General features: G+C 63.1%; 6 protein-coding genes across 6 annotated transcripts; all 6 read left to right on the top strand.

The window, feature by feature from the left end:
* Positions 1-1,252: 1,252 nt before the first annotated feature.
* LMJF_16_1220 (conserved hypothetical protein) lies at positions 1,253-7,861 on the top strand (the record flags this gene model as incomplete). The annotated part of the gene is made up of 1 exon (XM_001682151.1): positions 1,253-7,861. One exon carries the CDS (start codon positions 1,253-1,255, stop codon positions 7,859-7,861), a length of 6,609 nt encoding a protein of 2,202 aa, XP_001682203.1.
* A 1,521-nt stretch (positions 7,862-9,382) lies between these two features.
* On the top strand, positions 9,383-13,090 carry LMJF_16_1210 (conserved hypothetical protein; the record flags this gene model as incomplete). The annotated part of the gene is made up of 1 exon (XM_001682150.1): positions 9,383-13,090. The coding sequence occupies one exon, from the start codon at positions 9,383-9,385 to the stop codon at positions 13,088-13,090; it is 3,708 nt and encodes a 1,235-aa protein (XP_001682202.1).
* Positions 13,091-14,019: 929 nt separating this feature from the next.
* On the top strand, positions 14,020-15,120 carry CYP13 (putative cyclophilin 13; the record flags this gene model as incomplete). Its single annotated transcript, XM_001682149.1, has 1 exon — positions 14,020-15,120. One exon carries the CDS (start codon positions 14,020-14,022, stop codon positions 15,118-15,120), a length of 1,101 nt encoding a protein of 366 aa, XP_001682201.1.
* Positions 15,121-16,583: 1,463 nt separating this feature from the next.
* On the top strand, positions 16,584-20,909 carry LMJF_16_1190 (conserved hypothetical protein; the record flags this gene model as incomplete). Its single annotated transcript, XM_001682148.1, has 1 exon — positions 16,584-20,909. One exon carries the CDS (start codon positions 16,584-16,586, stop codon positions 20,907-20,909), a length of 4,326 nt encoding a protein of 1,441 aa, XP_001682200.1.
* A 1,091-nt stretch (positions 20,910-22,000) lies between these two features.
* Positions 22,001-23,611, top strand: LMJF_16_1180 (putative delta-coat protein; the record flags this gene model as incomplete). The annotated part of the gene is made up of 1 exon (XM_001682147.1): positions 22,001-23,611. One exon carries the CDS (start codon positions 22,001-22,003, stop codon positions 23,609-23,611), a length of 1,611 nt encoding a protein of 536 aa, XP_001682199.1.
* Positions 23,612-24,778: 1,167 nt separating this feature from the next.
* LMJF_16_1170 (putative 60S ribosomal protein L39) lies at positions 24,779-24,934 on the top strand (the record flags this gene model as incomplete). The annotated part of the gene is made up of 1 exon (XM_001682146.1): positions 24,779-24,934. The coding sequence occupies one exon, from the start codon at positions 24,779-24,781 to the stop codon at positions 24,932-24,934; it is 156 nt and encodes a 51-aa protein (XP_001682198.1).
* Between the last annotated feature and the right edge of the window lie 423 nt (positions 24,935-25,357).

Below are 25,357 nucleotides of genomic sequence, written 5' to 3'. Positions count from 1 at the left end.
CGCCCTCCCTTTTCCTTTTCGGCGCCTCTCGTAGCGTCGAGTTGGCCGGTGCAGGCGCGGAGTATGCGGGGAAGCGACAAGTGGCGCACGTGCTCGGGTCCACATGGTATGCCCCCGTGCGCCACACCCCCTTGCGTACGAAACGTGTGGATGACCGCGTCCGTGCGCGTCTCCCTTTAACTTCTCCTCGGTCTCCCCTCTGCTCTCATCCGGTGTTGTTGGCTGTTGGCGGCGGCGTGAACGCATCTTCTCCATCTTCTCTCACGTCCTCTCGCCGACCCTCGAGGCCCAAAACTGGTGGCGCATAGGTTTGCTGTCAGGTTTACGCACGATCCCCTCCCTCCCTGCTCGGTGCGTGAGCCGTGCTTGCCCACGCGCACGCAGACGTGAATACGCTCCTGGCACCATTCTGCTGTTTGCAGCCGAAGAGGGGCGGCAGCGGTGGAGGTGGCGGAAGAGGAGGAGGAGAACGATTTCCAATCATTAAAAAAAATTGGTGTGCTTTGGAGAGCTAACCGTCGCAGGCGCACATCGTCCTGCTCAACTCTACACAGACAGCCACGCCTGTGGTGCGCCTATTATCGGCCATCTAGCTCTTTCACCAGCGCTTCCTATTGGGCTCAGAGGGTGCTCTACTTCTCTCCCTCGCCTGTGCTCGGACTGCACCTCACACCCTCAGAAAGACCCACGGAGACGGAGCGAGCGAGAGGCCTCTTACTCAGACGCACGTGTGTGCGTGATGCACAGGCGCAAACGTCTGGCGGTTTCGATACGCAGATGCACGCACTTACTTTGCTCTGTTCCTCTCGCACACACACGCATGCGCACCGTATGCGGCCAGCTGCATCCTCGTCGACCATAACACATCCTCCCCCTCCCCATCGACCGGTGTCTCCCACTGCTACCCCCTAAAAGCACCTGAAATCACAGCCGACAGGCAAGGCGCCACGCCCTCTCTCTCTCTCTCCCCTCTTCCTTCCTCGTCTTCATGAGCACGCGGCACTGACCCGCGCAGACACACGTATACGCGATACGCGGGCTCTCATTTTTGTCTGCGTGTGTGTGTACGTGTGTGTGTGTGTGTGTGTGTGTGTGTGCACGGAATAGCCAGCAAAGTCACGTGTGCCAGCTGCCTCCATCTCACGCACGTTTACCTTGCTTTCGGTCGGCTGGGGGAGGAACACCCACCCGCACACACCCACATCTCTCTTCGTTGTTGAGCGTCTTCCTTTGCCTCCCCACACCCCACCCGATGCGCGACGCCGCGGAGCGAAGACACTCTTCTGTCGAGCTGCAGCGTCCGCAGTCGCAGCAGCGGCAGCCAGAGGAGCACCATCACCAGCAGCATGAGGATGCTGCGCACAATCAACGGCATGGAAGCCGCACGACCTCCGGCGGCGGCGCCGCCCTCGAAGAGGCAGCATCGTTTCAGGCACGTCCGCTCGCTAGGACGCCCCCACAGCATCCCGGTTTTGTAGAGACCTTTGGCGGCATGCCTGCCGCACTGGTGCTGTCACGGAGCATACGCAACCAGGCGCACGCCCGTGATATGGGTGGCCTTTCCTGTGTGGCCAGCGCACGCAGCGCCGCCGACAAGGACGAGTCCGCCACGCTGGAGGTACCGCAAAGCCTCTGTCGACACACCGCCGCCTTCCCGACCCACCATCTCTCAACCGGCACTCCGTGCTCCTCGCACGCCACCGCGTCCACCGCCGAACTGGAGATGCCCATGCAATTCGAGTCGCTGTGGGGCGACATTGACCGCTACCTCTTCGCGGTTTACACCACTCTTCAGACGGGCGACGAGATGTCGCTGCGGCCTTTGCGGACGCCGAAACACCGGATGGGCTGGTACACCGTCATCTACAACGCTTGTAGCGGCGACCCCACCAAATCGCGTGAGCTTTACGCACGCCTCGCGCTCCTTCTGCTGCACATCCTCGAGTCCCACGTCCTCTTCCCCGTTCTGCAGAATGTGGACCACAGCCGCGTGCACTTTCTTACAGGCGCGGAGGACAGCCGAGGCGCGTGCGGCAGCGGAAGCGATCAGCGGGGGGGTCAAAGCAGCCGCAGTGCCCCAACCGGAAGCGGTATCGATGGCTGCAGCAGCGGCGGCTGGAGTCGTTTCAAGAGCATCGCGATAGCCGCCACCAGTGGGTCCGTGCACAGGTCACCTTTGAAGGAAACAAGCCGCAACTCGTCCTTTACGTGGTCTTCTCGCGGCTACCGCAACAGCGACGGCTCACTTGCGCTTATGAAGCGTCTGTTCCACCCCTCGCCGCACCCGACCGCGACAACCACAGCGGCGCGAGCGTCCCCAGTCGGCGGGGGCGGTGTCAAAGCCGACGAGGAGGAAGACGGTGCAGGGCAGCCTCCGCAGTCGCCAAAAGCACCGGCCCCGGTGAACGGCGACTCCATGGCGAGCAGCGGCGTTGGCAGCCGCGGCACAAGCTGGTTTGCGCAGCAGGGCAGCGGTGGTTCCGTCGCAGTGCCGAAATCGCCCGCAGCGGCCAACGAGTTTCAGACTGCATTTGCTGGCTTCGACAGCACCGTGCATCGCTCGCCGGAGAACCGTGTTTCCTTGAAGCTTCCACGTCAGCAGCAGCGGACCACCGGCTTTTCGATCGTTACCAGCACGCAGTCCAGACCCACCACGAGCCCACCGCGGTCCCCAGCGATACGGATGCACACGCCGCGCACCCCGTCGTCCGTGACGAGTCTCCACGTCACCCAGCACGCAGGCAGCGCCCCGACCGAGTCTGGCCGCTCAACGCTCACGGCACGCTCACCCACCTCCATCGGCGGAAGAGCGCTGCCGCCGGCGACGCACAGCGCCGTCTCCCCTCACCACGCCCGCGTCGCCTCAAAGACGGGGCGGGTGGTGGTTGAAGACGACGAGGAGGTTCTGTACGCAGTCGACACCGTCCCCGCCGCGGCGCGGCACTCACTGCGGCGACGTCAGCACCGGGGCAGCAGCAGCGACAGCAACTCTGTAGCCGCGCCTGTGTCCTTCAACGACACGGAAGAGGGCAGCGCCGGATTGCGCGCGGGCGCTGACAATGACGACGACGACGACTCGCTGCACACCATGAACTCCTTCTCTTCCGAGAGCGTCGGCCGTGAAAGCCGAGCCCGCCTTGGCAAATGCGCTGGCGAAGGCGCTACCGCCACCGCCGCGCGCGAGGACGCTCGTGGCCGCGATGCAGCTCGCGCTGGAGAACCTCCTCGCACCGACCACTCCGATGAGGGCGGCACGGCGGAGCCGCCGGCGAGCAGGTCTTCGCCTTTCACGACAACTCTGTCATCCATCAACGACGCGCTTTCTCCGCTCCTCGCTCCAGAGGCGCCCGCAACGATGCGCAGCACAGGCACCAACGCCCCTCCCTCCCTGCTGCGGGCCACTGCAGCCGTCGACGCCTCTATACGCTGTACATCGTCCCCTGACGCGAAAACGGTGAGTGAAACCTCGGTGACCGCCACCGGCTACAGCGCGCGTGAGGCCTCTTCATCGTCACCAAGCGCTACGGTGGCCCTTGCCCCACCTGCGGCCAGCGTGACCACGAGCACCGGGACAACCTCGCCCGCCACTCCAGCTTACTCCGCCGCGGAGACGGCGTCATCTGTTGCGCGCACCGCCAGCACCGCCCGCCCAGATGAGCGCCGCTTCAGTCTCTGCTACACGTTCCTGCAGGAGTGGCATACGTTCGTGGTCTTCCGCAGCGTCGTGCTCTCGTGCTTCCGCTATCTCGACCAGTACTATACCCGTCGCTTCGGCATGGACACGATCACACTCATGTGCTTCAAAGTGTTCTACGTTGTCGTCTACGAACCCCTTCGGCCGCTGCTGGTGATCGAGCTGTGCTACCTGATGCAGTACGTGCGCGAGGTTTTCGAGACGACGGGACAGGTTGCACGGGAGCAGCTAAGGCTCATCCAAGAGACGTACAGCGTCGTCACGGAGTTGCTCCTTATCGTGCAGTCCACCTCGTCCTCCATGGTTGCCCAACAGCAACAGCAGCCGCAGGCGGGGTCGGGTGTCAGCGGCGGTGGTGGTGCGACGGCAGCGGCGGCCAGCGCAGCAACAGCGTCCACAGCGGGCAGCAGTAATGCCACGAACGGCCCACCAAGCGTCGTGGCCCCTTCTGCTGCAGGCTTGTCATCGATGGTGGGCGCGTTCAGCGCCGCCGAAGCGGCGGTGGCGGAGACGCCCGTGAGAAGTCACGCCAGCAGTCGCGCTCGCAGCACCAGCGTCCACAACCTGAGCACAGCGAGCAGTGCGGTTAGCACACCGCATGTGAGTGCGCTCGACCGGCACAACAGCAGCAGCACCGTCGCGGCGCCCTCACCGGCCGCCGCTGACGGGGAGCAGTCCGGCGCGCATCCGCAGGTTAGCCGACGACGTCGTTTGATTTCTCTCTTCACCAGTGGGCGCCTTGGCGATGGCGTCAAAGGCGGCGGCGGCAACAGCGCCCGCGACCAGCGTGCCACCTCGCGGGCAAGCTCCACTCCGGCGAGTCCGTGGGTGGGTCTGGCGTCATCGACCTCGTCTGCGGCACGACTCCCCTCTACCTTTGAAGGCACGCCGCGGCCGCCAGCCGGTCGTGGCGGCGACAGTGGTAGGCTATCGGCTAGAGATGAAGCGGAGGGCTGCAGCGACAAGCAGCAGGGGGGCGCGGCGAAGGCTGACTACATCTCAGCGCCTGCAGTGGTGGTGGACCTCCGCGGCACGGTGGAACTGCGCGATCGCCTCGAAGGTCATACGACTGCCCATCACCTGACCACGCAGGCGCTGAAGCGATGGGAAGGCATGTCCGCTGACCGTCGGCTGCGCCTCGGCACCATCGTCAAGGAGATCGCGAAGCCGCTGTCAACGATTGTAATGGAGGACGTGGGCAACGAGTACGTCGCCGGCATCTATGCCTTCTACCGGTACACGCGCGACGCGCGCCGCAGCACCGAAGAAGGCCGGCGCGGCTACGTGAGTTGGGCAGGTGATGTGAAGGAACTGGAGAAGCTTGTGTGGCGGCGGGTGCAACTGCCTTTCCTGCAGGCCTCGCTGCGATCTGCACTGAATGAGGTGCTGGTTGTGGAGCCGCACCGCAGCATTCTGCTGGATACCCGCTTTGGGTTGCGTGCGCTGCTAGACACGTGGAGCGCAAGCGTGGAGTCAGCAGACCTTAGCTTGGCCCCGCCGATGTCGGCTGCCGCGGCGAGGCCTGGTGATGCAGCGACGCAAGCGGACGGCAGCAGTACCACCGCAGTCGCCGCCTTCCACCGACGAACCGGCAGCACGATGACGTCGACATCGCTCGGAGGCGGCTTGGGCGAGGCCGACCCGCTGGCGAGGAGCGGCGTGCAGCGTGGCGGCGGCAAGTATCCGGAGTCGCTGATATTGTTTGGGGTGCACGGCAGCCATCCGACCCACCCCTTATCCTTCCCGCATCAGCGCACCCCCCGCTCCTTTCCCTTCGATGGTGGCGAGCGGGACGAGGTGGTGTCGCAGACATCATGCTCAGTTTTCTCCGGAGAGAAGGAGAAGGAGAAGGACGACGGGCGACACGGCAGCAGTGGTGGTGACGTTGTGAGCGCGGTGCGGTGGACCACAGCGGGGAGCAACGACAGCCACAGCACAGTCATCACGGTCGCCCCCGCCATCGACCCCAGTAGCAACGACCGCCTCATGGAGCATGCGGGGGCGTGGACAGGCACGAGGCGTGGAGAAGGAAAACCGTCGACGGTGGCTACGGCGTCCACGCCGCGTTTCACGAGCAGGGGGGATAGCAGCACCTGTGTCCCACCAATGGAACCCGCGACGCACGCTGCCCTTGCGCCTCACTATAGACTTGGCGAGCAGGCCTCCCTGTCCTCAGGAACCGCCGCCGCTGCGGAGACCGGCAGGACCGTCTCCGGCGAGGCCGAGGGCGATTCGGCGTCTGCCTGGGCCGCACTCAAGTCGCTCTATGGTCTCTTCGACGACGTTACCGAGGACGAGTGCTTCCTGCTGATAGCCGCCATCCTCATCACAAAACTGATTCGCGATGCGGCGGACATCATTGAGCGCTATCTGCGCGCCATGAGCAGCCCGGCCTCAGCAACGCCGTCGCAGCCGCACCCGCAAGCGCCCGGGATCCACTTGATGGCAAGCTTGGTCGGGCTTGTAGAGCGCTACACGGACCTTGTCGAGGGCGTCTTCCGCAACCACGCGACTGTGCTCCGTGCGTTGTCAAACGCGATAGAGGAGTTGATGTGTCCCTTTCGCTGGACTCGGAAGGGCGCGCTGCAGGCGTCTCAGCAACGCGCTCAGGAAGCGCTCACAGCGGCGGCATCAGCAACACCCGGGGCCTATGGCCGTTCGTGGAGCGAGGTATTATCGAGCACCGGCGCGGATCTGCCGAGTGTGCTGCTCAGTCGAGACGCACGGCAGGCCACCCTGCCGCTCGTCTCGCTTGCGGCGAACTACCCGCAAGCGGTACAGCAGTTGAAGTTTTCGGTGCTGATTGCTCGATACACAGACGTCCTCCTGCAGCAGGAGCGCGGTGGTGGTCGAGTGTTGAGCGGCAACCTCCACAAGCGACTCCGCCTCGTTGCGCGACTGGTGTCCCTGCTCGAGGACAAGGACACGTTCCTCGAGCATCACCGGCTGTGCTTGGCGCGGCGCTTGCTCGGTTATGCGAGTGGTCCGGCGGCACCGCAGTCAGAAGCGGCATTGGCGGTCGTGGGCGGAAACGCAAAGCAGCCGTTGGCAGTCGGTCGTGCCTCCCAGGGCTCTTCCGCGTCGGCCTCGCTGAACTTGGAGGCAGAGCGCCAGCTCGTGAGCTTCCTTCAGTCGTACCTTGGCGTCACGGCCACACATGCGTTTGAGGCGATGCTGCGCGACTACGAGGGGGCAGAGCGTACGCGCGACCTCTTCGAGCAGGAGGCAGCCTATCTGGAGCTCCTCACGAAGATACGGGTGCAGCTGATCACCTCCGCCCAGTGGCCGACCTACGCTATGCCTCCCCTGCAGGTGCACGCCTCGCTGCAGCGCGGTATGGAAGTGTTCCGGGCCTACTATGCCCGCCAGCATCCCTCGCGCACTCTGCTGTGGGTCTTCAGCCTTGGCAGCGCCACCCTCATCGCCGAGTTCGTCTCTGGCACGAAGCAGGTGGCCGCGAGCACGCTCTTGGCAACGCTGCTCTTAGTGGTGAGCGACGCCTACAACGCAGAGGCGTCAGATGCGGCGCAAGCCGGCGCGCTCACGGGGGCCCAGCTAGCGCGCACACTCGGACTGCCCTTTCACGCTCTGCGCGCCCACCTGCAGTTGCTGACGCAGCATCGAGCGTTTAACCTCCTGCGGTGGATTCCAGCGAACAGCAGCGGCGGCGGCACCGGAGCAGCGGCCGCGACAGCGTCCATCACGGAGAACGACTCTTTCTCGCTGAATCCGTGCTATGCGCACAAGCTGCGTAAAATACGCCTGCCGCTGCCCAAGGCGCGCCCTACCGGCCTACCGTCCGGCGACGCTCAAGCATTCGACGGTGGCCCCGAGCCCGCCACTCAGCGAGAGCCGTCTGCAACCTTGTCTAGCCCAGGCGCTACCACCGCTGCAGCGACGGTGACAGCCATTGCCTGTGAAGACGCGGTTGTCGCCCAGCATGTGCAAGCGACGCGACGGGTGCTGCTCGATGCCGCCCTTGTGCGCATCTTCAAGAGCCGCCGTGTCGTGCTCTTCGAGGACTTGTTTCAGACCGTCACGGCGCACCTCTCACGCCAGTTCATGCCCTCGCGACGTGATGTCAAGGCGCAGCTGGAGGGGCTCATCGATCGCGATTACGTGAAGCGCAGCCCCGACAACCCGAACACGTTTGTGTACCTTTCCTAAGCACATGTGCGTCTCTCGCGCTTGAAAGCTGCACGGCGGGCGATGTGCAGGCGGGGAGAGAAAGGGAGAAGGAACGCATAAGGCGGTCAGACGAGTCTGCGCGGTGGGCGGTGGCGATGGCTCTTCCGTTACTGCCCCTCCCCACCCACCCACCCACCTGCTCAGCCCTTCTTCACGATTTCTCTATCCTCCCTCATGCAGAGCTAGGCAAATTGCGTGCCGGGTACCCGTGCGTTCACCGCTCACCTCGCAGCTGCGGTCTGTGCGTGGGTGTAATGAGGTTGCTGTGCTCACTGCATTAGGCCACTCGCACACCGGCACGCACACACACTCGCTTTCTTACTGCTTTTCTTGGTGTTCTGTGAAGTGTTTGATCGACTTGAAGTGCCAGCTAGTCTGTGTGTGCGTGCATCGAATATATATATATATATGTGTGTGTGTGTGTGTGTGTGGATGTACGCCAGTGGTTATCTACTTCCACGAGTCTCCTGAGCCCTCCATCCCCTCTCCCACACACACACACGCACGCACACCACCGCCGCCGCCGCCGCTTCTCCTCGGTACTCCCCTCGTGATGACGTCTCGCCTTGTGCGTCTACGCGTCACGTTAGCGGTAGCAGAGGATGCGCGGTTAGTGTTCTCTGATGCATGCGAGAGAGTGGGTGTGGCTAATCTGTTCAACGTGTCGTCTGAAGGCGGTGAAACGAACGAGGCGCCGCACGTGTTCATCCCGCACGCACGCTAACGGCGTCTCCTCCCTGCCCGGCAAGGGGGAGACGTGACTGCGTGGGCGCAAGAGTGGCGCAGGAAACCCAGCGGAAGGTGTCCATCAAGACGAAACAAAACCATGGCGGTGTCACGCTTCATGGAAGGCTGCAAGTACGTGTGGGTGGGCGGATGGGTGTCGGCATGCATGCGCGTCGAAACCTCTTGCCCAATCGCCTCATTCATGTCTCGATAAGCAACTGCCTCTGCCATCTGTGTCTGTGCGCCGCGCCCCATCCCCCTTAGCGTTATCGCCACCATTTTGTTCTCTTTCGGTTTGCCTGTTTCTGCGGCCCTCATCACCACCGCCACTTCCCCCCCCCCCACCACCACCACCACACACACACGTCGGTTAGCGAGGGCGAGGTCGGCGCTACTTTGGACTCCACGCTCCCTCACACTCAAACAGACGGGGCGTACGCATGCACACCTCTCCTCCGTCCCTTCCCCCCCCCCTCCCTCCCTCCCTCCACCTCCCTTCCAGGCGGCCGGGTACACCGCGAGGCGACTTCCCAAGTCGACGCAGCAGCGACAGCGGTGGTGGGCGCACCAAATGCCTGTACACCCCAGCGAATACGAGAGCGCATTGAAAGACAGGAAGGAGCCGAGAAGCACCCTGCCGACGTGTGGCATTGGGAGAGCAGTGTCGCGAGTAGGCCAGAAGCCTCGCGGTGTTTCAACGTAGCACCTTCCCCCCCCTCCCCCGCCCCCACATACGCACGCCACCTCCTGCGAAGCACGCGATTCAACGTCACCATGCAGCATCCGCCGGTGACGACTGTGGGAGCACATGCGCCGTTGAAGCACCGCGTGCGTTCTCTGTGGCGTGTTCTGCCCCTCTCTACAAAGTCCAATAGGTGGGTCCCTCTCATGGAATCGTGGGAAACGGCACTGCAGCACACGCGCAACGCCGCTGTACTGCGCATCCAAAGGAGCAGCAACTGTCGCGGCTTCACCGCGTCTGCTGGTGGAGTCTCAAGCCATGCCCTACTCGTCGGCCATCGAACGTGCTGCTCCTCTGCGTCCTCGTCCTCGTCGTGGAAACCGCCGTCATCGGCAGGAGCGGCGACCGCCGCAGCCGCTGCAGAGCCGGAGATGATCTCACTTGACGCGATAGAGATCGAGGTGGTGAGTGCCGAGGAATCCCCGTCGACGACGTCCACGACCGCCACAGTGCGTCATGCGGAGGTGCACAGGGAAACGCCTTTCCCAGGCCACAGAAACCATTGTGTGCCGCATCCCCACTGTCATCATCATCAGCGGCAGCGCGAAGTGAGTGCGACAGACTTCTTCACGGCACAGCTTCACGCCACCTCCGCTGCGGGTGGCCGCGAGTACGACAGCGATGGTGCCTCCACAGCATCCGCTGCGCGTGTCGTCAGCGGCAGCGGTGAGACGGAAACCGGCGTGCCGGTCAGTGCCGTGCAGCGGCAGGAGGACTACTGCGACGCTCACACGATCGACGCGTTTGCGCGAGGGCGCATCTCCAACTTTGTGCGGCGGATGGGCCACAGAACTGGAACGGTATTTCACGTGCGTGTCATGACGCCGGCCCAGGCAGCGGCGGTCACCGGAAGTACGACAGGGCCGACACTCTTCGCGGCGACGTGTCGGCTGCCGCTGCCGGAGCCGCATGGCTCGCGCGTGGCCGAAGGCGTTGCAGAAGACGCGAAGGAAGCCGAGTTGCTCGCTGCCATGCACGCCGAGCGCGTGTGTGACGCACTCGGCGTGCAGCTCTTCCGCCTGAGGACAGCACAGCAGAAGCACGCGGACGCCGTGCGAAAAGAAGAGGGCCGCTACGCACCCTACCCCGACGACCCCATCAAGCCGCTCGGGACGCCCATTCCACCCCCGCTGCGCCTGCTGCGCTCCCGCATGCACACGTCGTCTAACGCACCCGGCGCTGCGTCGGCACGATCGGTCTTCTCGGTTGCCACTGAAGTTGCCGCTGCTGATGCGGCAGCCTCTTCGCAGTCCCACCGGTATACGGCTGAACGAGGCGAAGCATCGGCAGCAACAGTGACAGCGCCTCGGGTGCAGAGGTCGCATCTGGCACGGACACCACCAGCACCCCGGGAGGGGCCGCTAGCTGGCCAGGCGCTGCCGGCGGAATCAGCAGAGAGTGGTGCTGGAGAGGACGACTCGGCGTCAGCCAGCCCCGCCACCGCCGGCGCGGCGACGAGCTTCGAATCGACCAAGATTGTGCTGCGCCGCCACGACCCTATTGACGACTACGCACAGTTGGTGTTTCACTACACGGATGAAGAGCATGCCGAGCGAGTGCGGACGTACGCCAGCAGTGTCTACTACCCCTGGATGTGCCAGTGGGAAGGGGGGGCCGTGGCGCAGGGAGATGTTAGCGCGACTCCACAGGGTGGTGCTATGGGCAGTGATGGCACTGCCGCCGCCGCCACGCTAGGGCAGGTGTTTGACCCCACAGAAAACGGCATGTGGTCGATGGTGAATGACCGCGATATGCGCTGCTCCCCCACTCCGCATGACGCGCTCGTGCTGCCCATCGTGTACGACGGCCCCTGCGCCGAGGCGCGGATCACCGACTACTACACCCAGCATAACACAACGCTCAAGGAGCATCTCATGGTGCGCTCTGCTTCTGGGTCAGCGGGAAGTCCGCAGCGCATGGTGGAGGCGGAGCTGCGACTTGTAGGTCTCACCATTGCAGCGAAGGGGAAGGCGCAGACAGAGCCGATGGCCATCCACCTCGCCGCCATGCACGCGGAGCTGCTGCTGGATGCACTGGGGCATCCGCTCTTTCCAGCCGACCCACAGCGGCAGGCACGGCACGCCGAGGTGGTGGCTGGCTACGGGCGGTGGGCCATGAACCCCCTCACTGGCGCTATCACACCACCGAACCCGCACGACGCGCTTCCGCTGCCGCTGAAGATCCAAATCGGGACGGATGATGTGTGGCTGGGGCCGGAGGCGCGGCGGCAACTGGGGCACCGCTGGTCAGACTCGGAGCATATCATTGTGGCCATGCAGCACTTGAATTCGCAGACCGAAGACGAGGTGGAGATCAACCCGCCGGCGGTGCTCCTCGAGGAGGCGGAGCAGCTGCTCCAAGAATGGCAGGCGCACGTCGCAGAGAGTCGCTTTACGCATCTCTTTGTGCTGTTCAACATGGACAACGTCTTCCAGGCAACGACACTCCTGCCAGTTCCGCGACGGTTCGGCATCCGGGGTGGTCTCGGCATCGGCAAGACGCGCAAGATGGCCGTGCAGGTGTGCTCCCTGCACGCACTCGACACGCTGTGCACTCTCGGCGTCCCCCTGTGCGTCGACCCGGAGCGACAGCGACGGTACCTACAGCGTCGTGCCGCACTCGGCATGGTACTGCAGCGCACCTCTCCTGCCGACGAAGGATCGCTGAAGCACGCGCGGGTACCGCGGAGCTTCTCTGGGCTGCCGCCACCGCCTTTGCCCAGCGCGGCAGAGAGGTCGCCGGGGACGAGCGACGGCGGTGTGCTGCGCTTGCCGACGTACGTAGTAGAGGGTTCGCACATTCGCCTGCTGCCCAACATTACCGACACGCTACACACCATGCAGCTGCGCATTCCCGAGGACTACTGCCTTTTCGGTGGTGCCAGTGAGGAGGTGCTCGTCGAAATCGGCAATCAGGTGCGCATGGCCGTGCAGAACTACTTGCAGGAATGCCTGGGAAAGCTGTTGCGCAGTCGAAACATGCAGCAGAGAATCCAGAGCAACAGCGGTGCGTCGAGGGCCGTACAATGTGCTGCAGCAGCGGCCGGCGCGGGCGACGCCGTCGTGGAAGACAACATCGCCGAGACACAGGCGTGGGCCACCCAGTTTGCCATGAATCTCTTGCCACACAACATCATAAGGGGCTACGGACGGCAGAACAGCCTGCACAACACCAGCTTCCTGCAGGTGCCGATCCCCAGTAGCGCTGTGCTGCCATCACCAGAGATGTCGCACAAGATCGACGCCTCGGCCGTATCATTGCCGCCGCACCCATTAATGGGACCCGTGTACGCCATCGCCATCGGCACGTCGCTCAAGCGTAAGGATGCCGAGCGTGCCTGCTACCTTCACGCCGCGTCCATCTTGCATTCCTTTGGAGTGGATGTCTTGGTGCAGTATCCGCGCGGCCAGCCGCGGGTGCGCCACGCATGCTCGTTCGCGGACGTGGCCAAGTACCTGAGCAAGGAGCCGCTCATCATTACATCCCCCTTCCTCTCTGACGGCACGCTGCGCGCCTCGGCGGTGGAGGCCGCCGGTGTCAAGCCGACGGAGGCGGTTTCGCCGCCTCCGTCGACGAGCGAGGAGATCGCCAGTGCGTCGTCCGCCTCATCTGCGCCACAGCCGGGCTCCCTGCACCCACCTCGGCCCGTCATGCACACGAATATGAAGGCGTTCTTGGAAAGCACGCGAGGCATCACGTTACCGAGGAAACGGAAGGCCCGCTTCACAAGTCCCTTCTGAGGCGTAGGGCACACGAGGCGGGTGGGGAGGGGGGGGGGCACGCCCATCCGTTGGGTCGAGAGATCAATGTCCGCATGTGTCTGTGTCTTGTGTTTTGGCTTTGCCCTGTTTCCACAGAAATACGCAACCACTGAGCGGACCCAACACACAACCTGGGTTTACGTCCGTAGGAACTGGCGGGCTGCCGCAGTCTGGGGAAGGAGTGGGGGAGGAGGGTATGTGATGGACGTGCTCTAGGAGGAGGGGGGAGAGGGAGAATCAGGCGGGCCGATCGCCTCGCCCTCCTCCTTGAGCACTACGGCGGATGCAAAGTTCCTGCCTAACGCTCCATCGGAAGAGCTCTCTCTCCCTCCCTCGCTTGCTGCCGGGTGGCTCTGTAGCCATGGCAGACGAAGAGGCGGAAGAAGGTTAGATGGCGGGGAGGGCAGGTGTGGCGACGGAGAGACGCATGTTCGCAAAGAGTGGGGACGCGCAAGAATCGAGTGTTCGCCCGGTGTCTCGGTGGGACTGCCGCTTGTCATTGGCAGGCGAGGGCGAGAGAGCGCGCGCGTGGTGGGGTCTGTATGTCGACTGCACGCGTGTGTCGATCGCAGTGAAACCCAAGGAAGGCGTTGGATGCTCACTTGAAAGGGCTGAGGCAGACGCGCCTGCGTGATGTGAGCAGCAGCTCCACACTCCCACCTTCCCCCGGCATCCACCTCTCTTGTCTTTTCAGCCTCTCTCTCTCTCCTCGTAGCCTCCTCACCCCGACCCCCCCCTCTCGCCCACATGATCGAGTACTCTGTTCTTGCTGTCGTTCTCCGTATCCCTTTCGCTTCTCTCTGCCCAGTGGCTCGTACGCACCGCTGCATTGGTGCGCTCTCGCTCTCTCACCGCTCGTCACCGGCACACAAGCTCACGGGTACATCTGCAGAGAGGCAACGTGCGTGATGAACCCCCTGTCGACGCGGCGCCTTGGGGGCACTGTGACCCCCGGCTCGGCACTTTCGGGCACCTGCTACGTGAGCCACATCACACGGCCAGCCCGCACTATGTGCTGGATGAAGCTGGCGGTCTTCACGCAGTTCCCGGTGGTCCCATCGCTGGCTGGCACGCAGGTGCAGGGCCGCCAGGACTTGCTCGCCTCTACCGCCGGCGCCGGCACCCCCGAGGAAGCAAGCTTGTTTCTTCAGATCGAGCTCTTCGACGACGAGTGCCCGCAGCTCTGCGCAAACTTTCGCCGCCTCTGTAACGGGCAGTCGTCAACGCGGCAGGGGCAGGTGTACTGCTTCCAAGGCCTCACCCCTAGCTACTGCGGCACGTATTTCCACAAGATCATACCCTCTTACTGCGTGCAGGGGGGTGACATCACCATGCGCGTGAAGCCTGGCGGCACGAACAGCTACAGCAGCGCTGGCCGCACTTGGCTGCCGGATGAATTCAAGAAGCGACGCCATAACGAAATCGGGCTCGTTTCCATGGCGAACAACGGCCCCAACTCGAACGGGTCCCAGTTCTTCATCACCACCTCGGCGGCGCATGAGCGCGCCTTCAACGGCCGCCACTGCTGCATCGGTCATGTCGTGCGCGGCCTTGACGCCTTCATAGCGCTCGTCGCCCCATTTGGCAACATCGAGGGGCATCCGTCCAAGTACGCGGTGGTAGTGGACTGTGGCGAAGGAGAGGCGCCGACACTGATGTCGGCATCGTCGTCGCCCGCTGCAGTATTCCAGGCGTCGATGGCGATATCAGAGACGGGGACGGCGGGGTCGTCTCCTGCAGCCGACTCGCGGTCCGTGAGCGTCGAAGAAGCGCCTGCAGAGTTGGACGCACATTACTGCGAGCAGCCGCCGCAACTCCAGCTGCAGCATCGCCAAGCCGCGGATGGCACCGGTGTGATGGCGGCCCTGTCCCCGTCCGATGCCGCTGCAGCCGCGGCGCCCCTCTCCATCTCCCCTGCGCAGCCGCTGAAGAGCTCCTTGAAGGAAAAAACGACGGCGGTGTCGGAGGCAGCCAAGACGCATGCGAAGCATGTAACGTATCAGCTGTGAGGAGAAGCAACCGCAGCAGTGACCGTGTCGGATGGACCCCATGTCTCCTGTCCTTCGTGTATGCCCCCTTCTCGCCTGTTTGGTTTCTCGTCCCTACCCTACCCCGTCTCCTTCTCTCATGCTCTGCATGCAGCGAGGGCATGTACAGTTTTCGCGGCGGTGGAACACCCTTTGCCCTCCAGTGAGCGTGTGCTCTTCTGTGTGTCTGCGCTCATGGATGTGCCTGTTCACCCCGCGTGAGGGTCGCGTTGGCGTGGAGTTGCCACGGACATCGAGTCGGTCCTCTGTGTGATCTGGCTTACTCTCACGGATAGAGCGAGAGCGAGAGAGCACACGCAAGCACAGGCGGCATCATCGCGCACAGCCGTCAACCATGTATCCAAACCAAAACCGGGAGAACCAAGAAAGCAACACAAGCAACCTCTCAAAAGCAACCCAGCCACACACGTGCCCTCCCTCTCGCTTAGTTGAGGAGTGCCCTCAAGCCAGTAGCAGCAGCAGTGCCCCACCCACCCCACCCACCACCTTGCTTCTCCCTCTCGAGTCACGGCGGTAGGGTAGGTGTGTGTATGCATACGCATGTGCGCGTGTACGACGGCACGCGACGGCATCGCCGCCACCCTCACTTCCCTCTCTCTCTCTGTGCGTCTGAAGTGTCGTTGTCTACCCGCAACTCCCCCCCCCTCCCTCTCCCCCCACCGCCATCACGATCTTGCAGGATCTCCACCACTTTCTGCTGAACCGCAGCGACGCACTGCCCGTCGTCTTGTCTGTGTGCGTGTCTGTGTGTGTGTGTGTGTGTCCGTCTCCTCATTCGTACTCGTGTCGCCGTCATCCCTGTCACTCTTGTGCCTCTCCTGTTGGTTTTCCTTCTGCAATCCCCACGGTCGCGTGCGTGTGTGGGGTGGGCCGTTGCGCTGGCGGACTCCCTCTCCGTGCACACCGACTCCTCATCCCTAATTCTCTCCATCCTCACAAGCGCGCGCACACACGCACACTTCCGTTCGTAAGTACCCCACATGGGATGCACCGTCACACGTACACGCGCTCTACGGTATAGGTATCTGCAGCCGCCTCGGCTTTCTGTCCCTCTCTCCTTACGTCGGCACACCCGATCCAGCTCCCCCCCCTCTCTGCCAACCTCTGCCCATACGCCCATCACCGTCACACGTGCTGTTGCCCGTATCGCCCATTCGTTTTCCCTTTAATCGTGCGCAGCCATTGGCTTCTTACCCCACTCCCTCTTTCCGCGTGTGCTTCCTCGTCGTCCTGACATACACACACACACACACACACACACACACACACACACACACACACCTCCCCAGACTTTGCATATCTACACCCCCATGTGATCGCCCGTGTCCGTCCGTCTGTCTGTCTCACTGTGTGTGTTGTGCACTCGTCCGTCGCGTGAACGTGCAGCCCCGGGCAACGCAAACCAACGTCGTTAGCTTCCCACCATGAACATCCCAAGCTCCCTCCCCCCCGATGCCAAGTACGATGACCAGGGTATCTACTTATCGTTCATCGCCGGCGGCATCTTGCTCGTCGTGCTTGGTGGGTGCATGGCATTCCTCAGCTACACCCCCATCCTGTGGATCAAGCGGTTCTATCGACCGAACCATACCTTAGAGCCAGCGCCGCTCACTAGAGCTGCCTCTGCGGCAGCCGTCGCGGCGGCGCGGCGTGTGACGCAGGGAGACTTGTTCAATGTATCGCCGTCGCCGTCTTCGCCGCTCACTGAAATCGTCTTCGCAGAGCACACGGTACACCCGCACGGCAGCCATGGCCACTCCGTCACGCGACGCAAGCGGCTTGGCATCAGCCTACCGTACCTCTCCACCTTCTTCGTGCGGCCTACGTGGCAAGACTGGATCAGCATCGAGGAGCCCTCGCTACGCGACCGCAAATACAGCGCTCTATCGCCGGTGCACTACCAGACCCCCACGCTACCGACGCGGCAGACGAGCGATCGGTCCTTCGTACCACTGCAGGCGCCGTCCTACCCCGTGCATCGCCGCCGAAACGGGAGTCTCGCTGCTCAGCCAGGGTCAGAGCGCTGCGGCGGAGACGGAGCCTCAGCCGCAGCGGGCTTACCGGACTTCTCTCCCCGACACAGACCCTCACTGCGGTCTTACGGCGCCCTGGAAGAGTCATGGAGCCGGAGAAGCTTACCCGGCACCTCAGACGGCGAGACGGCGTCCTTGCAAGCGTTGCCCAAGACCGCCGTCGACCCCCTCGTCGCCGTCTACCTCTTCACCCTAAAGTTCTTCTTCTCCCTCATGTTCCTCGGCGAACTCTTCACCGTGTGGATCATGGTGATCGCGCAGAAAGATAATTACATGGAGCGCACCCTCATCCAGCGCGACATCCACGACTGCAAAAGCCAGGACAACAACGCGACAGGGTGCGAGCTGCGCAAGCCGTACTGCTACTACCGCGGCGACGGCCTCGGCTGCGGCGTAGTGGCGCTGCACGGCCTCTACGACTTGACGGTGCTGAACATTAGCCCACGCAGCCAGCGGTGGATGGGGGTGGGGATGCTAAACCTCTGCTTCTGCGTAGTTCTCGTCTCCCTCACTCTCCTGTACCTCAAGAAAGTGGGGAAGTACGCGGAGGCCGTGATGGCGAACCAGATGCGCCACGCGCTCGGCTACCGTGTCGTGTGCGTTCGTGGGCTCGACTCGACCGACGTCTGCACCGACCACGCATTTCGGGAAGCATTTCTTCGGCTCTCTGTCTACTTCCCGAACGCGTCGCCCTCCCCCTCCGCGGCGAACTCGCTGGCGGCGACGGCGGCAACAAGTCCCGGCAGCGGAGCCCAGCGGCGGTGTGGCGAGGGCACGGGCGATCCACCAGCGCGGCTCGGCAAGAGCAACGGCTTTAATGGGGAGAGTGACAGTGAATCCAGCTACGTTGTGTGCGACTGTCCAGGGCTGAACTGCCTCTTCTCCACCGCTCGCATGCACTACTACGTGGTTCGCCGATCCGACGCCGCCTTCACGGAGCCGGAGAATGTGGAGCAGATTTTGATCACACGTGAACCGCCGCTCGGAACGCTTGAAATCATCGCAGCAACGGAGGCGGCCATGGCCAACTTGCAGGAGGCCATCGCGGACGAGAAGGCGCTGCGGCGTCGCCGGATGCTGCGGCACGAGACACGGGCATCGGCCACGGTGTGGCGAGGCCACCGCAGCCTCAGCAATGCTCGGCTCTTTCCAGGGCGAACGGCAAGCGTGGTGGTGAGCAACGGTGATATCACCTTTGACGACGTGGCAGCGAGGCACGACAGCCATGCAGACGACGGGAGAGACGCCGTGTTGATGATGCGCGCCCCGTTTCCAGCCTGCTGCGACAAGATGCCGGCCGTGCCGTACTACGAGGCCGTCTTCTTCCGCCGTGTGCGCGACATGAACATGGCGCTGGAGCGGGTGCCGCAGCAGCAAGTCGCCGGCGCTGCCTTCGTCGTCTTCAAGGACTCGCTGTGCGCACACGAGTTCACGCAGCTCTTCACGGCTCGTTTTGGGGGCCTCTTCTCGTCTTTGACCGCCACCATTGCCGGGCCGCCGGGCCGCATCTTCCAGAGCAGTCTCACCGCCGGCCGCTGCTCGCTCTGGTTGCGCTTCGTCCTCATCTTTCTGCTGTACGTCGTCCTCCTCCTGACCTGGTCCATCCCAATCAGTATCTTGGGCTCGCTGGAGCAACTGTCGGAGATTTCAAGCATAGCGGTGCTGCGAAAGTACTCCGAACTGCCGAAGTGGATGAGGTCGCTGATCAATGCCTACCTGCCCGTCGGCGCGCTCGCCCTCCTCAACATTGCCCTGCCGCATATTATCCGTTTCCTGGTCCGCGCGATGGGCGCCTTCAACCGCACCGAGTGCGACGGTGGCCAGCTCTACATGCAGTACATCTTCATGGTCGTCACGGCTGTCATCTTTCAGGCCGCCTTCCAAGGTGCTGTGAGCCGCCTCGCAGACCTCCTCGCCAACTCCGACCACGACGCCATCATCAACTTCTTCGTCTCCTGCATTTCGCCCAGCAACGGCTACTTCTACGCCAAGGTCATCACCGCCACGTGCCTCTCCACGTGGGTTGACCTGCTTGACCCCGTAGGGATGCTGAAAGTGCTGCTCTTCCGCGGGCAGGCGCACATCCAGCGCAACTACGACGCCCTCTTTCTCCCCTGCGAGTTCGAGTTCCCGCGGCTGCTCAGCTTCGACTTGATGGTGCTGTCCATGGGCCTTCTCTTCCACATGACAGCGCCGCTGCTCGGCCTCCTCGTCGTCTGCTACTTCTTTGTGCGCTACTGGAGTCAGCGCGCAAAGCAGTGCGACCGCTATCGCCCCACCCTGTCCCCCGCGCACGACTGCACCGACTTCGGCGTGGCAGCGCAGGTCATCCGCTGCGTCATGTGGCTGTACTGCTTTTCCGAGGCGTGTGGCGTGCTCCTCATGAGCCTCCGCGCCCACAAAGGCGGCGTTGTCATGTGCTCGCTGGCGCTGGGCATAGGAGTGGGGCTGACAATTTACGTCTACGTGCAGACCCGCAAGTGGACGGCGTCGCTGGCGAACGTGCGACACTTCGCACAGAACGCCCATCACTTCTACAGCCAGGAAGCGGTGCAGCAGGCGACGTCGGCGCCGACAGTCACGACGCCGCTACGGAGATTCCCGCCCAAGCACGCCGCGGAGGTGTCCGGCGGCAACGCAGGCACGAACGTCTACGCATCACCCCCATCCTCGTCGGCTAGCGTTGCGCCCGCCGGCGCCTCCCCCTCTCACGTGTATGCCGGCTCCGACAACCTGCACGAGAGCGAAGACGACGCAGCGGAGCAGCGACGCAGTCCCAACACCCGCAACAGCGCCGTGCAGGAGGAGGGTGCCCTCGACCGCTACGAGAACGTCACACTGCAGCAGGTTCTGTTCGACACCACGCGGAACCCCTTCCTGAGCCATCTTTTGCCACGTAAGCCGGGGCTGACCATGCGCTACCAGCCGAAGCACCAGCGGCTCGCAGTCATCAACGCCGCGGCTGAGCTGCGAGCGATGAAGAACACAGACTTCGTGGTGGAGCGATACTGGGACCGTGGTATGACATGGTTTGAGGAGGATGCGAGTGTGTACAGAAACCTCGACATGGACGACGAGTACGTCGGCGAGTACAGGTACGATGACATGGCGGATCACTACAGCAGTGACGGCGGTGCGGCTGCACGAAGCCCACCTCGCAACGACAGCGACGACTTCAATCAAGGCAAGGGTGAAGCGCTTCACCCCATGCACACGCAGCTGATGGACGGTCATGATGTATCGCCAACGCAGGCCTCCGCCGCGGTGCCGCCAAGCGTGAACAGTGGGCTGCGCACGGCGGCGACCGTGTCCACGAACGATCTTTCCAGAGTCGTGCCGGACAACACCGGGCAGAAGACGGCTGTTGTGGCGACGTTCATGCCCGCGGTGGCCGCCACGGAGAACGCGCAAGACGGCGCGGCAGATCAAAAGCTGACCTATGCGAGCACGCCCACGGTGATGGCAGCTGCGCACAGTCACGAGGGTAGCAGTGGCCCTCCGAGTTGCCGCCACGCCTCCACCCTGCCACCACCGCTGCCACTCCGCAGCTACGAGGAGCAGCGAGCCGATGATGAGCTGGCACAGTCGCTGTTGCAGATGCGCTTGCAATCGAGTGGTCCATCCTCGCCGCACACTACGCTGGAGGGCGGCGCCATCCTCTGCGCCGCGACGGAGCCAGTCATGTCCAACGGCGAGCCACCGTCTCCGACCGTGTAGCTGAGGCGCCACGCCGGCGACGACACCGAAGAGGGGAGGAGGAAAGACGACGAAAGGGGGCTTGTTTGTCTCGCCCGCCCCCGTCTTTCATGTGTTTAGCCTACGTGTTTGCCGTCGGCGTCGAGAGAAGAGGCGCAGCGCCTCTAATATCGCGTCTCTCGCTCCCGCTCCCGCCCCCTCTAGGTCGCGTGGGAGAGGCATGCCCTATGGCTTTGTGTGCTCATGTAGACGTATATGCTTGAAAGTGAAGGGGACGTTGTCCGCACAGCGAGCAAGCCACGAAGGCGCCCCTAAAGAAAAAAAAAAGAAACAGAATTGAAACAGTCGATGGGAGGGAGGGAGGGAGGGGCAGCTTAGCGAAGGGGCAAGCCGGTGGGGGGGGGGGGGGAGGAGGGGGGAGGAGGGGCTGACGTGCGGCATCCGCATCATGGCAAGGCAGAGTTCAAGACGAGGTCTGTGTCAAAGTCGATGGGCTCAGAGATGGGGCAAGTCGCCTCTCTCTCTCTCTGTCTCCGTCTCTCGCCACCCCACCAACCCACCCTCCACCCTGATGCACGGTGCGAGCCGCCGCTCTCCTTTCGGATGGAAGGCAAGGGCGCCTGTGTGCGCATGGCCCTTGTCGATGGTGAAAGCGAAGGGAGGAAGCGTGGCGTGCCGTGCCGTTAAGGTAAGAGCAGGCAGCTCACCCCATGCATAGCCTCCTCTCCCTACGTGTTTATATCCTTGGTGTGCTCTTCTCTTTCCCCTGCCCCTCCTCTCCCTTCCCCCCCCCACACACACACCACCACCACTTTTCGCTTCCCTTGTCCACCGCCACCACATGTGCACGCTTGCATGTGGGGGTGCAATAACAACGACGGGTCCGCAGCATTCGTCGCAGCCGTGCATCGCATCAACTTCCCTTTTTTGCTTGCTATCACTTCCTCCTTTCTTGTTGTTTTTTCGTTGGCAGCGCCCACATCATCGCCGTCGTCATCAGATGGGCTAACGCCTCTCTCCTCCTCCTCCCCCCCCCCTTCGCTGTTGCATTCCTTTCTCTCGGTCTCTCTCCTGTATCGCACATCCCGCCCTGGTTGCAGGCTGTCGCGAAGATGACCGTCATCTCTGCCGGAGTTGTAAACAAGCAGGGCCGCATCGTGCTCGCGCGTCAGTTCACGGACATTAGCCGCGTCCGCATCGAAGGTCTTCTCTCCGCCTTTCCGCGGCTGCTCGAGTCGTCGATGAGCAAGCAGGTCACGTACATCGACGCTGGCACGGTGCGCTACGTCTACCAGCCCATCGAGGAACTTTTCCTGGTGTTGGTCACGACAACGAAGAGCAACATCGTCGAGGACCTGGCCACGCTGCATCTCATGGGTCGGCTGATTCCCGAGTACGTGCCAGAGGGCATCACGGAGGCCTCGCTGGAAGCGCACTCCTTCGAGGTGTTCTTCGCCCTCGACGAGGTAGTGGTGTGCGGGAAGCGCGAGAACAGCACCGTGGAGCAGATTCGCGTGTACCTCGAGATGGACTCGTACGAGGAGCGCATGGCGCTCGAGGAGAAGCAGCGGCAAATTGCAGAGGCGAAGAAGATTACGGCTGAGCACGCGCGCAAGATGCGCGAGCAACGCATGGCTGGCGGCGGCCCGACTGGTGGCATGTACGGCGGCATCAGCTCTGATGACCCGAACTACGGCGGCTTCGGCAGCAGCTCTGCCGCGGGCGGCAACATGAGCCTGTACACCGGCGGCGTTGGTGGCATGGAGACGACGTACCCGGCGCCTTCGGCGACGATCAGCTCGCACACATCCGCCCCCCTTAAGATGGCGGCAGCGCCGCGAAGCGGCATGTGCCTTGGCAAGGCACGCAAGACCGACATCACCAGCAAGATCCAGAAGGAGATGGGCATCACAGCATCGCAGGCGCCTGACGCGCTTGGTGAGGCGAGTGACCCGGTGGCGATGGGGCGTAACGCAGTGGAGCTACCGGTTGCTATGGTGCCGCAGGAGGCGGTGAACATTACCGTTGAAGAGAAGATGAGCGCAACGCTGCAGCGTGAGGGCGAGCCGACGCCGATAGACATCAAGGGTGAGCTCACCGTCCTCGTGGCAGACCCGCAGCAGGACCACATCAAGCTCATGTTGGCACCGGTGAGCGACGCCTTCACGTTCCGCGCGCACGCCAAGGTGAACAAGACGCTGTTTGCCAGCGACCAGGTGCTCACCATGGCGGACGGCAAGCCGTTTCCGGTGCAGCAGCCGGTCACCATTCTACGATGGCGTCTCTCCAACTCCTCCGTCACCGCTCCGATTAACTTCACGTGCTGGCCGGAGTCTAGCAGCATTACGATCGAGTACGAGGTGGCCGACCCGAACACGCGGCCGCTGCAGCCCGTGCGCTTGGTCATCCCCCTCTACGGTGCCAGCCTGCAAGATGTGCAGCCGTCAACAGGCACGTACCAGGCGGTGGACGGCCAGCACGTGATCTGGACGATCGACGTCGTGGATGGTCACCAAAATACGAGCGGCAACATTGAGATCGTCGCGGACAGTGACCACGGCGCCAGCGGCGAGGAGCTCTTCTTCCCAATCCGCGTTGCCCTCTCTTCACAGGTCAGCATCGCGCACGTTAATGTGGTGGAGGTGGTGTCGACCCAGAACGGCAACGCGGTGCCCTTCAGCCAGCAGTTGCGCTTGGTAAGTGACAATGTGCAGGTGCTGTAAAGACCTGGCGCCCACATGAGGGAGCCGCTCATCATCAGCAGGCGCGCTTATCGTTGTCCCCTCTTGCGATCCCTTGCAAGCGGCCAGGTGGGGGACCCTCCACTGCCCTCCACATCCTTTGAGGTGACAGGGAGAAGCTGATTCGCGGCGCAACCGAAAGGCGTGCAGAGGGGTCGAGATGCGCCCCACCCCACCCCCGATGTGCTGGAGATGCGGCGTGCGTGGCTGGTGTGGTGGTGGTTTCCTCTCTTACGTGTGGTTTTTGCACGTCGGTGCCCGTCCGCCCACGATTTCCCTTCTCCGTTCCACTTCCTCCCCCCCCTCTCGTAGGGCGGCGTGTACGTGTGTGCGTGCGGGGCGGTGTCACTTGCCTCGGATGTGCCAGTTAGAGTAAGAGTGTCTGTGCTTCTCCGCCCTCTTTCTCTTTCGTCTTCTCTCGCTCAAGCCTTGCATGGCCGTCCGAGCTTACGCGCGTGGCCTTCTATAAGATGGCGCGCGTGCAGGGCAGGGCAGAGGGGAGGGGGTGACTGTGTGTTGTCTGGCTGTATTCGTGTTGGATGTTGGGTTGGGCTTTGCAGAGCACCAACAGAACAAGGATGTGGACCCAAGTGAGATCCAAGCTGCAGGCGTCGGCGGCGCACGAGCGTCTGCACATGCGCACGCGGGGCGACAGCCCTCACGCGCACCCCTCGACGCCCAACACGCCGATGCAGCCCTCTCCGTGCGCCGCACCTCACACGTTTTGCAGACGCCCCTCTCCTCCTTCCCTCTCGCCTTGTGCGGTAGCGGGAATTCAGAGCAGCGGCAGCCGCACGTGCACGTAGCCGCCTATTATTTGCGGCCTTCCCCCACCCCTCCTCATCGGCCTCCCTATTTCCGCAATGTGGCGCGGTATATATATTGGACTCTTGTCTGCATCACCTCCCTCCTTCGCTTCCCTCCCGCTCATCCCCTGCCGCTCTACAACACCTGCACACACACACACAAACACACACACGTCAACTCATCCGGGGAACAGAGAGCGAGAGCCGTATCTACGCTACTGCTGCTGTTGTGCGTGTGTGTCTGCGTAGCGGCCCATCACCACTTCAGCAACGCCCCACCGACCCAACCTTCCCGTCTACAGCACACACACACACACACACTCATTCCCTCCACTGCGCAATCATGGGCCGCTTCAAGCCCCTTGCTGTGAAGAAGAAGTACGCGAAGAAGATGAACCAGAACAAGCCGGTGCCGTACTGGATTCGCCTTCGCACGGGCAACCGCATCAAGTGGAACGAGAAGCGCCGCCACTGGCGCCGCACGAAGCTGAACTACTAAGACCGGCTGACCACGCTCTCATCACTGTCACTGTCATCCCGCTCACTTCTACTCACATGTGCGTGCGTGTGTATATGCCCCCCTCTCTCTCTCTCTCTCTCTCTCGCTCTGTGCTTTACATCGTCGCCTCCGGCCCCCGTCTGCGCGCGCAGGCGGGTGGACTGAGTCGATGAAGGGAAGCTGCAGAAGAACGGAGCAGACGCGTAGCACAACCGCCGTGATTTCGGGGTGGCAGCTGACACGCGGTTGATAGATGGACCCGGTGTGCGTGGTTGCGTCGTTGCACGTGTGCAGTCGTGTGCGTACCAGCGGATCGGTGCCTATTTCGGTGTACCGGTGTGGGAGTTGGTTGCCGCCTTCGCTCTCCCTTTCCTTGCGCGCACCCCTGTCGTTGCTCATCAGGCACAGATGAAGCGAGATCCC

The sequence above is a fragment of the Leishmania major genome, chromosome 16, assembly GCF_000002725.2.
Source record: "Leishmania major strain Friedlin complete genome, chromosome 16".
NCBI classification, from domain to species: Eukaryota; Euglenozoa; class Kinetoplastea; order Trypanosomatida; family Trypanosomatidae; genus Leishmania; species Leishmania major.
The sequence above is the reverse complement of the archived record's forward strand: the minus strand, read 5'-3'. Positions and strand labels throughout refer to the sequence as shown.